The 11,406-nt window shown below is 50.1% G+C and overlaps 1 protein-coding gene across 1 annotated transcript; it reads right to left on the bottom strand.

The window, feature by feature from the left end:
• Positions 1-3,176: 3,176 nt before the first annotated feature.
• Positions 3,177-5,768, bottom strand: LOC123076120 (uncharacterized). The gene is made up of 3 exons (XM_044498532.1): positions 5,732-5,768; positions 3,467-4,342; positions 3,177-3,359 (listed from the first exon to the last, which is right to left on the bottom strand). The coding sequence occupies exons 1-3, from the start codon at positions 5,766-5,768 to the stop codon at positions 3,313-3,315; spliced, it is 960 nt and encodes a 319-aa protein (XP_044354467.1). The 3' UTR covers positions 3,177-3,312.
• Between the last annotated feature and the right edge of the window lie 5,638 nt (positions 5,769-11,406).

Genomic DNA, 11,406 nt, shown 5'->3' on the forward strand with positions numbered 1-11,406 from the left:
CCCCTTGATCTCAACTTTTACTTTTAACCTTATACTTTCTAGTTTATTTGTTTCATCGCATATTGGTACATAGAGCATGTTCCATCGTCACGGCTTAATTGCCGTTAGAATCATACAGCTACAACATACGTTATGTTCAGAAACAAATTCTGTTCCTTTTGGGCCTATCCAAGAATCATAAGGCTTTCCCTTAAACCCATGCCGGCTAAGTGTTCCTTGAACACATTGGGTGGTAAGCCTTTCGTTAGCGGATCCGCAAGCATATCCTTTGTCCTTATATGCTCGAGACTTATAGTTTGATCCTGGATTTTATCTTTCACAACATAATACCTTATCTCTATTGTTTTGGCAGCATTACTCGACTTGTTGTTGTGAGCGTAAAATACCGCGGGCTGGTTGTCGCAGTACATCTTTAGTGGTTTGTGAATACAATCTACCACTTTCAAGTTGGGTACAAATTTCTTTAGCCATATCGCCTGCCCCGTGGCTTCGAAGCATGCTATGAATTCTGCATACATCGTGGATGATGCAACTATCGACTGTTTGGAGCTTTTCCACGAAATAGCTCCCCCAGCGAGGGTGAATATGTATCCTGACGTGGATTTTCTATCATCTCTGTCCCCCGCAAAATCTGCGTCTGAATACCCTTTTATCTCTAGGGAATCACTTCTCCTGTATATTAGCATGTAGTCCTTCGTGCCTTGCGCATAACGCAATGCTTTCTTTACCATCTTCCAGTGCTCTAGGCCTGGATTCTCTTGATATCTACCGAGTACCCCGGTGATAAAAGCTAAGTCAGGGCGAGTGCACACTTGTGCATACTGTAAGCTGCCAACTGCCGAAGCATATGGTACTGCTTTCATTTGATCGATCTCATACTGGTTCTTGGGACATTGAAATTTCCCAAAACTATCGCCCTTGACTATTGGAGCAGGTGTGGCTTTACTCGCATGCATATTATACTTTTTAAGAACCTTTTCTAAATATGCTTGCTGAGATAGTCCTAAGACTCCATTGTTCCTATCTCGGTGAATTTCTATGCCCAAAACATATGATGCTTCATCAAGATCTGTTATGTCAAAATTTGAGGATAAGTATTTCTTTGTTTCTTGTAGTAGACTAACATCACTACTAGCAAGCAGGATATCATCCACATACAAGATTAGGAAAATATATTTCCCATTTTTAAACATTGCATAAATGCAATTATCCTCAATATTTTCTTTAAATCCAAAACTTTTAATCGTTTGATTAAACTTTAGATACCACTGCCGAGAGGCTTGTCTTAATCCATAAATGGATTTCTTCAGGCGGCATCCCATATTTTCCTTGCCTTCCATGATAAAACCCTTGGGTTGTTTCATGTAGACCTTTTCTTTTAAATCACCATTCAGAAATGCCGTCTTAACATCCATTTGATGTAACTCTAAATCAAAATGAGCAACTAATGCCATTATGATTCTGAAGGAATCCTTACATGAGACTGGAGAAAATGTCTCATTGTAATCTATCCCTTCTCTTTGTGTAAATCCTTTTGCCACGAGTCGTGCTTTATACTTTTCTATATTCCCTTTAGAGTCATACTTAATTTTGTAGACCCATTTACAGCCTACTGTTTTGGCTCCTTTGGGAATTTCCTCTAAGTCCCAAACATCTTTGGAACTCATCGATTTCATCTCATCTTCCATTGCCTTCATCCACTTCGATGAATGAGGGCTTCTCATGGCTTCTTCATATGAGGTGGGATCTTTTTCCATATGAACCATTTCTGTGTTATAAACTTTAAAGTCAGTAGAAATAGCTGACTTTCTTGGTCTTGTAGACCTTCTAAGGGCCTCAGTTTCTGGCACATTTTGTGCCTCAACTTCTGGCACTTCTTCTAAATTTTGCTGTTGCACCTCCCTTTCATGCTCAACAACGGGTTCAGTCGGCTCCTGACGGACAGGTTCCGGGTCTTTCCCCACAGCTGTCATGGGTGGAGTTGCAACTGGTAGTGAGAAAAATGGCTCCTGAATCATCGGATTAGGTGCATGCACCCTCTTCTCCTCAAGATCAATTTTCCGAGCTACCAAGCTCCCCCTCATCATTTCGTCCTCTAAGAAGACTGCATGTCTCGTTTCTACAAACTTTGTATATCTGTCAGGGCAGTAGAAACGAAAACCTTTTGATCTGTCTGGATAGCCAATGAAGTGGCAACTTACTGTTTTGGGATCTAACTTTGCAATGTTTGGATTAAACATTTTGGCCTCAGCAGGGCACCCCCACACCCTGAAGTGTTGTAGGGAGGGCATCCTACCTGTCCATAGCTCGTACGGTGTTTTGGGAACCGACTTGCTTGGTACTCTATTGAGAATGTGAATGGCGGTTTTAAGCGCCTCCATCCATAATCCCAATGGCAAGTTGGAATAACTCATCATGCTGCGCACCATATCCATAAGGGTACGGTTGCGCCTTTCAGCTACTCCATTTTGCTAAGGCTCGCCCGGCATTGAATACTGGGCTACTATGCCAGTCTCCTGCAAGAACTTCGCAAAAGGTCCAGGGACTTGGCCATATGGAGTGTGTCGACCGTAGTACTCTCCCCCACGGTCGGACCTTACTATCTTTATTCTTTTATCGTGCTGATTCTCAACTTCAGCTTTGAATATTTTAAATTTATCCAACGCTTCCGATCTTTCTTTGATTGGATAAATATAACCATAGCGAGAGTAATCATCTGTGAATGTTATGAACGAGTCATATCCATCCACACTTTTCACCGGAAATGGTCCACAAATATCAGTGTGAATGATTTCTAGTGTGCCTTTGCTATGGATTGCACCTTTTTTGATTTGTTTTACGTACTTTCCTTTAATGCAATCTATGCATTGTTCTAAGTCTGAAAATTCTAACGGAGGAAGAATTTCACTTTTGACTAATCTTTCTATTCTCCCCTTCGAAATATGGCCCAAGCGACAGTGCCATAGTTTCGATGAGTCAAATGTTCTTTTTCTTTTCTTTTGTACTTTATTCGACGCAGAAACATGTTCTTTCACATTGCAAACGGAATAGACTTTTTCACGAAGTGATAACAAATAAAGCTCATCATGTAGTAAAGCATCACCCACATAAGCATTATTTAACCAAATGGCACACTTGCCATGTCCAAAATAACACTCATAATTATCTTTGTCCAAGCAAGAAACACTTATTAAGTTTCTATTACATGATGGAACGAATAAAACATCTCTAAGTAGAAGATTGAATCCATCAGCTAACTCCAAGGAGATATCACCGACAGCTTCAACTTCTGCTTCAACTCCGTTCGCCACTTCAATGTGTCTTTCGCTTCTTAGCGTAGTCCGCGTCGAATGGAATCCCTGTAAAGAATTTGCAACATGAACAGTTGCTCCGGAGTCAATCCACCAAGTGGATTTTGAAAACTGTGAATACAGGGATTCATTTAAGAATGAAACTATACTGTTACCTCTTTTTGCCATGATCGACTTTAGCCAAACGGGACAGTCTTTCTTGTAATGCCCGGTCTTCTTACAGTGGAGACAAGTGTCTTTGTCCACTGAGAAAGGCTGATGATGATAGGAAACTTTTCCTTGTGGCTTTGAAGGAGAACTTTTGTTGTTTAGATTGTAATTCTTTCTTTTGTGACCATGCACATAGTTGAGTATACCACCATGTGAGGCTTTTAGTCTCTCCTCTTCTTGAACACACATTGCTATTGTCTTTTCTACGTCCCATGTTCCAGGTGACATATTATAGTTCACTACAAAAGCTTCAAACTCCTTCGGCAATGAAGCCATGACAAGGTGGACCAGGAGCGCTGGTTTGATCTCCAGATCCGCATCCATTGGTTTGAGCTTTGCAGCCATATTGCTCATCCTGAGGATGTGCTCTCTTATGCCATGACTGCCACCTGTGTATTTTTCTGTCACCAGTTGCTCTAACACCTGGGTGGCATATATCTTTGAAGAGCCAGTGAACTGGCTCTTTATTTTTGAGAGCAACTCCCCTGCGGAAGTGCACTCTGCAATGGAGCCCACAATGGCGCTCTCAATGGTGTTCTTTATAAAGGCCATGCATTTTTTATTTGCATTGACCCACTTTTGATTATCTATGAGGTAGGACTGCTCCAAAGGAGCATAGTCCCCTCTCTTTTTAGCCCATGCAGCATCATCGTCAGTAGCCTCTCTTACTGGCTCTGTGGGTCTGACCGGCTGTGGTTTCTTCACAACCCAGTCAAGATCAGCACAAACAAACGCCAGTTCAACTTTCTTCCTCCACTCAGTGTGGTTGTCACCTCTGAGTGTTGGAACTTCTTTTAGGCAACTCATCAAATGAAAGCCTCCTGAAATTACAATTTAAGTGACATCAATATAACAATCATATGTATTAATCTAACGTTGGTCAAATTAAACATAACTGTCTATGCAATTAAATCTATATTACCGTTGGGCAAAAATTAGAATTAAATGCACCTTTAAATTTCAATAATAAAACATGATCATGTTATTAACAACGTTGGTCATAAAAATAACATATTTATTTGAATAATCACTTTAACATGCTCTTAAAAAACTTAATACTATGGAAACTTTTATTTTCTTTGTAAAAGAGCATTAATTATTTACGCAGCGGAAAATCATGAATAAAAAATTCACGAACTTTTTACTTTTTACAGAAACTTTTCTATGACCGAATAAAAAAATCAAGAACTTTTTTAGTTCTACAGAAACTTTTACTTTATAAAATACATAAACTTTTCTTTTTGAAATTTTTTCTATTCTCTGAAAAACGAAAAATAACTGCAGCAGAGCCCGCGGCCTGGCCTGCGCGGCTGCTGGCCTCGGCCCAAAAACCAGCACGTGCGCGCCGCAGCGGAAGGAGTCGGCCCACGGCCTGGCCTGCGCGGCTGCTGGCCTCGGCCCAGCTCGCGCGGCTGCTGGCCACGGCCCAGCGCGCGCAGCGGCGCCCGCAGCTGGCGGCCTCCGGCCCAGCTCGCGCCTCCCTCACTTTCGGCCCAGTGGCCTAGGTCGCCTTAGGGTTTTGATCGCCGCCGTCCGTCGCGCTCCGACGGTGGAGCAACGATTTCGCTGGATCAAAACGATCCAGCCGGCCTCACCGCCCGAACCCTAGGCACAGTCCGTTTCTCCTCTCGCCTCGCACGCGCCCGCTCTCTCTCTCGCGCACTCCGGCGGCATGCCACCGCGCCGCGCCGGTCGCCGGCGACGGCGACGAGCGCCACGCGAGCCTCCTCCTTTTCCTCCCTTTTCGGTTTTCACAGGAGAGATAGAGAGGTTCAGCGAGAGGAAGCGGAGCTCGGCCAGGACGCGCCGTTGCCATCCTCCTCGCCGGTCGCGCGTCCTCCCTTGCGGCGGGCGCGCCGCTGTCGAGGGACTTGGCCGCGGCGCTGCCCCCCCTTTCTTTTGACTTTTTGACTTTCTTTTCCGGCGAGCTTGGTAGCTCCGGTGGTTCTTCGTCCCCGCACCTCGGCTTGCCGATGCGTGTGGGGATCGAGAGGAACAGGCGCGGCCGATGCGGCGGCGCTCTTTGCCGTCGAGGCCCAAGGCCAAAATCTGGTGGTTTACTTTGCCCTGTCTAGGGTTCTTGGGGGGGGAGGGATTTCTTTTTCTTTCTCTGTTTTATCTTTTTACCGAAAATCATCTAGCCAAGATGGCTCTGATACCATTGATAGATCCTCTGGATCACTAGGCTAGATTAGATCCGGTAAACCTACCTTGTGCAGCAGTAGACGAACTCGAGCTGGAAGCCATCGTGGTGCTGGGGCGCACGGCGATGGCGGAGAGTGGGCAAGGTGGAGGTGGCGGCGATGTGTAGGCAGTGGCAGCGGCGGAGCTTCCCGTCACTGTCAGCGCTAGACCTAGATCGGGTCGGGGTTTTCGGTGAGGAGACTGGCAACGCGGTGAACCTCGTACTGCGTGCCGCCGGCCCCCACCTCTTTATGTAGCGCTGCGTGACAGGGGCCCGTCAACCATATTGCGGTTGGGCGCCCCCGATCAGGGCGCGGATCAGGGGCCCGGTGGGCCGTTGGGCCCACACGGAAAGAGATCAACATAACAGATCAGAGTAGATATCTCCATTTCCGAACCTAAAAATTCTAAAATAAAATTGCAGCATGCTTGACACAAAGAAACTAATTTTGTGAATTATTTGTATCGTTCCAATTTTTATTGGGTGTATATCCTAAACATGAGGTGTGCAGTACAGAAATGCAAGAGTATAACGTTGATATATAACCATCCTATTAATTTCTGATTTGCTACAAAAAAATCTAGATTGGTAAAAAGCCACAAACTAACATACCCTGGAAGCACCAGACATTTAATATATCCTTTCTTCTTAATTTACAGGATCTATACAAATGGACAACAGTAGATCCATCATTTGATCAGATAGAAAATGAAGGAAGTGTGTGGAAACAACTACACGAAGATGTGTTACCTCAAGGCCACTTATCTCTGCATAACCCATTTTCTTCAGGGGCGAACTTTATCAGTAAACTGAATTTAAAGAAAGAGATAATTGATTCAAATGTGGTAAGCAAATCAATGCCCATTGCTGGGTACTAAATAAATACAAGCAGACCATACAGGCAAAAGTATGAATCTTTACAGGTAACTTTTTTCCAGAATGGGAAGACGGCTTGGAATAGATCAGAATTCAACGACTGAAATATTCAGAGTAGGTACTATGACAAATACGATCGTCTGGCAATTGAATTTTTGCTTACCTTATCTTTAGTCTCTGCCAAATACGAGAGTTGTACCTGCAGGGGAGGAACCGGTGACATGGATGGGGTGTGGAAGGGCGTCGGGCCGCATGGGGATGCCGAGTGGCGGCGTCGCCGTCGGGCGAGCTGGCTAGTCGTGGTGGGTGCTACCGCCTGCCGGTAGAGGTAGAAGTCGGTGAATCACAAGTGCCTGCGTGAAGAGTTGAAAGAGATCGAGATCCGAATGAGGGCTAGAGGATCGGATCAGCGACATCGATACCGAACCTAGGATTTTCGGGGATTATAGTTTGATAGTCGATACGAAATCTTGGAGGGAGCACTGTTTGGGCTCCTTCACTGCCGGTACCTCGACGTCGCCGTTGCCGCGACCGGCGCCGCCTGACCGCGGCATCGCATCGGTTGCACGAAGAACAACTGAATCAGGGAGATAGAAAGGGAGAGAGCGGACGGGCCTCGCGTCAGCTCTTTTGAGGATTTCACACGTTTCAGCCCAATCAACCAGAAAACGTCCAAGTAGACCCGCGGAGTAGCAGCCGTTTAACGATCGGCTGGCCCAGTTTTGGCGGATTGTTAGGGCGATCTCGGGTAAATGCACCCATCTGGGACGTACGTACACCAGATCGGACGGTTAAGGAATCTAAATCGATGTGGAGGCTCCTAACTAGCTCTGTTATACTGTTTTGCATATGCCCACGAGGCTCAAACAATACAATCAACTATTCCACCAATCTTCCTCTCTCCTTTCTAACATGGTATCAGCCTAACCGATCCAACCCTAGCCGCCGCCCGCCGCTTCCGCTCCGCGCCGCCCCCGGGGCGGTCAGCCTCCATGACCGCCATCGGCCGCGCCGCCCGTACCTAGGGTTCGGTCGCCGGTCGTGTTGACCGGCTGCCCTAGATAGTCTTTTTCCTGACCTCTTGATCCGGATTTTCTCTCTCGCTGGTCGCTTTGATTGGCATTTATTTTTGGTTTTCCAATCTAAGATCGGCTTGCGTCGCCCGCTGCCGCCGTCGACCCCGCGCGCATCTACTTCGACCCCGGCGCGACCAGCCGGCCTCTCCTCCGACCAGGCGGTCACGCGTGCCGAGGCGGCCCGTCAGGGCCAGCCGCCATCCGCGCGTCGGCCCGCCCGTCGCCCTGCACCGGCCGTCACCGCCCTGCTCTGACCGGGACTCCTGCATCGCCCCGACCCGGCAGCATCACGCCATGCGGCGGCCCAACACAGCCGCCCCGCGCGCGCCGGCACACCCGTCCATCTACGCCGGCCTTGTTCCCAGCTGCGTCGGGCCGGCTGCGTCAGGCCCGTCAGCTGCCTCGAGCTCGGGCGCCGCTGCTCCGTTGGTCGCTCGGGCCTCGCTGCCCGGGCGCCGGCACTGCTTTGGCAGCCCAGGTGCCGGTGCTGACGTGCTCGTCCGCACGTCATCCCATGCCGCCCGTCGTTGCCGGCTTCATCTCAGACTCCGCCGCCATCTCGCCTCCACCGAGCGGCGTCCCCGACCTCGCGCGCGATCGGCTTGATCACCCGCTCGCCGCCGCGATCCGCCTCATCTACGCCGTGCGACTGACCTGGCCCGTCGGTTGCGCGCGCCTCCCTAGATCCCGTGACGATCGTCCCAAGTACAGTGTGCCTCTCCATCGATCAAGCAATGGGCTGCCGCTGCGTCGCCTTGTCGGGCCGCAACACCGCCGCCCCGTGGTTCTCCTCGCGGCTGCATCGACTCGCGCGTCGTCGCTGTGTCACCCCTTCGGGCCATAGTGCCGCGATACGCAGTCCCCGCTGCCTCCCCGAGGTCGTCCTTGCGGTTGCATCGACCCGCGCTCCACCGCTGCCCCGCCCCTTCAGGCTGTAGCGCCGCGACCCGTGGTCCCGGCTGTCGCCCCGAAGTCTTCCCGCCGTCGCCCCGACTCGCTTGCTGCCGCTGCGTCGCCCCTTCGGGTTGTAGTGTCGCGGCCCGCGGTCCATTCCGCCGTCCCCGCGCGTCGACTTCCCGTGGTATGCACTGCGCCGCCTCCCTCGGGGCGGGAACGCCACCGTCCATGCCAGTCTTCGTCATGTTGTCGGGTTCCTCGTCTACTTCGAGCACCGACGTCGCACTCCAAACCTAGCCGCCGCGGCTGCTGTCAGGCCGCCGCTGCCGCTCTTCTTCGGCCGCCGCCGCCACTACCCCCGTAGTCGCCGCCGCCCGTCCACCCCCCTTCGTCTTCGTCCAGCACCAGCCCGTCGCCAGCTGCGCCGCCATCTTCCCCGACCACTTCGTCTACTCCAACCATTGTTGATGACATCGGCCCCCATACCGATTGGCGCCACAACCGTCGTCGAATCTTCTTCTCTGTTGGCCCTCCGACTCCTCGACATGGCGTACAGCTCGTGCAACTCCCTCGTCTATGTATGCATGGTGCTGGCAACACCGATGCGTGCCGGGCCTGGCAAGCCTGGTCGGCGCTTCGTCAACTTCGTCTTTGTCCGTCTACGCATGCTCGGTGCTGGCAACACCAATGCGTGCCTTCATCCACGATGTGTCCCGGGCTTGGAACACCCGGCGCGACGCGTCGTCAACAACGTCTTCTTCCCAGCGCACCACTACTTCTCCACCACTGCGCCCATGACTAAATTGGCGCCTCTTTGCGCCCACGGCTCCACGACGACTTCCTCGACATTGGCTACCCGACTCGACATCGACCACGGCGTTCTTCACACGGGTACCTCGACCACGGCTACACCACCCTCCGCTCTCGGCTACCTCGACAAACGGCACAAAGAGCTACCGCCTTGCTTGAGCAACTTCATCGGTTTTTATTCCAGCCACGACTACAGCGATGCATTGACCGTTACAACTGTGTGTGTGGGAGGGTGTCCGTCGACTTACCATGGGATTCTTCTCTAGTCTCACCGTCTGCGTCGCTACCGTTGTGACTGCTGGGGGATGTTGAGTATAACGATTATTAGGAAGTATAGGATAGACTAGGCTTTGATCCTGCCTTGTCTTGTACTCCAAGTTGGCCTTTGCACTCCTATATATATGCCCACGAGACTCAAACAATACAATCAACTATTCCACCAATCTCCTGTTGGAAATATGCCCTAGAGGCAATAAAAAATGGTTATTATTGTATTTCCTTGTTCATGATAATTGTCTATTGTTCATGCTATAATTGTATTAACTGGAAACCGCAATACATGTGTGAATACATAGACCACAACATGTCCCTAGTAAGCCTCTAGTTGACTAGCTCATTGATCAATAGATGGTTATGGTTTCCTGACCATGGACATTGGATGTCATTGATAACGGGATCACATCATTAGGAGAATGATGTGATGGACAAGACCCAATCCTAAGCATAGCACAAGATCGTGTAGTTCGTTTGCTAAGAGCTTTTCTAATGTCAAGTATCGTTTCCTTAGACCATGAGATTGTGCAACTCCCGGATACTATAGGAATGCTTTGGGTGTACCAAACGTCACAACGTAACTGGGTGGCTATAAAGGTGCACTACAGGTATCTCCGACAGTGTCTGTTGGGTTGGCACGAATCGAGACTGGGATTTGTCACTCCGTATGATGGAGAGGTATCTCTGGGCCCACTCGGTAATGCATCATCATAATGAGCTCAATGTGACTAATGAGTTAGCCACGAGATCATGCATTACGGAACGAGTAAAGAGACTTGCCGGTAACGAGATTGAACGAGGTATTGGGATACCGACGATCGAATCTCGGGCAAGTAACATACCGATAGACAAAGGGAATTGTATACGAGATTGATTGAATCCCCGACATCGTGGTTCATCCGATGAGATCATCGTGGAACATGTGGGAGCCAATATGGGTATCCAGATCCCGCTATTGATTATTGGCCGGAGAGGTGTTTCGGTCATGTCTGCATGGTTCCCGAACCCGTAGGGTCTACACACTTAAGGTTCGGTGACGCTAGAGTTGTTATGGGAAATAGTATGTGGTTACCGAAGGTTGTTCGGAGTCCCGGATGAGATCCGGACATGATGAGGAACTCCGGAGTGGTCCGGAGGTGAAGATCGATATATTGGACGAAGGGTATTGGAGTCCAGAATTGTTCTGGGAGTACTGGGTGACGACCAGCGTGATCGAAAGGTGTTTCGGAGGCCCCGGCAAGCGTTGGGGGGCCTTATGGGCCAAGGGGAGGGGGCACACCAGCCCACTAAGGGGCTGTGCGCCCCTCCCAACCCCTCTCACGTAACGTGGAGAGGTGGGGGCGCCTCCCCTAGGGCAGCCACCCCTCCCGGCTTGGGGGGCAAGTTTCCCAGGGGTGGGGGCGCCCAAACCCATCTGGGGTTTCCCTTGTGGCCGCCGCCCCTCCCCTAGGGAACCCTAGGGCGCCTCCTCCAACCCCTTCCCCTTATATATAGTGAGGGAGAGAGAGGGCAGCCGCACCCCTTGCCTGGCGCAACCCTCTCCTCCTCCAACTCCTCCTCCTCCTCCGTAGTGCTTAGCGAAGCTCTGCCGGAGAACCACGAGCTCCATCGCCACCACGCCGTCGTGCTGCTGGAGTTCTCCCTCAACTTCTCCTCTCCCCTTGCTGGATCAAGAAGGAGGAGATGTCCCCGGGCTGTACGTGTGTTGAACGCGGAGGCGCCGTCCGTTCGGCGCTAGATCGGATCTTCCGCGATTTGAATCGCCGCG

Source organism: Triticum aestivum, chromosome 3D (genome assembly GCF_018294505.1).
Source record: "Triticum aestivum cultivar Chinese Spring chromosome 3D, IWGSC CS RefSeq v2.1, whole genome shotgun sequence".
NCBI lineage: Eukaryota > Viridiplantae > Streptophyta > Magnoliopsida > Poales > Poaceae > Triticum > Triticum aestivum.

What these genes read in the sequence shown, in the direction of transcription:
- LOC123076120 (XM_044498532.1), bottom strand. Translation starts at nt 5,768, where the DNA reads ATGGCTTCCAGCTCGAGTTCGTCTACTGCTGCACAAG. An exon ending in TTCGTCTACTGCTGCACAAG is followed by an intron (nt 4,343 to 5,731) that starts GTAGGTTTACCG and finishes TTGTAATTTCAG; the next exon opens with GAGGCTTTCATTTGATGAGT. An exon ending in GTCGATCATGGCAAAAAGAG is followed by an intron (nt 3,360 to 3,466) that starts GTAACAGTATAG and finishes AATTCTTTACAG; the next exon opens with GGATTCCATTCGACGCGGAC.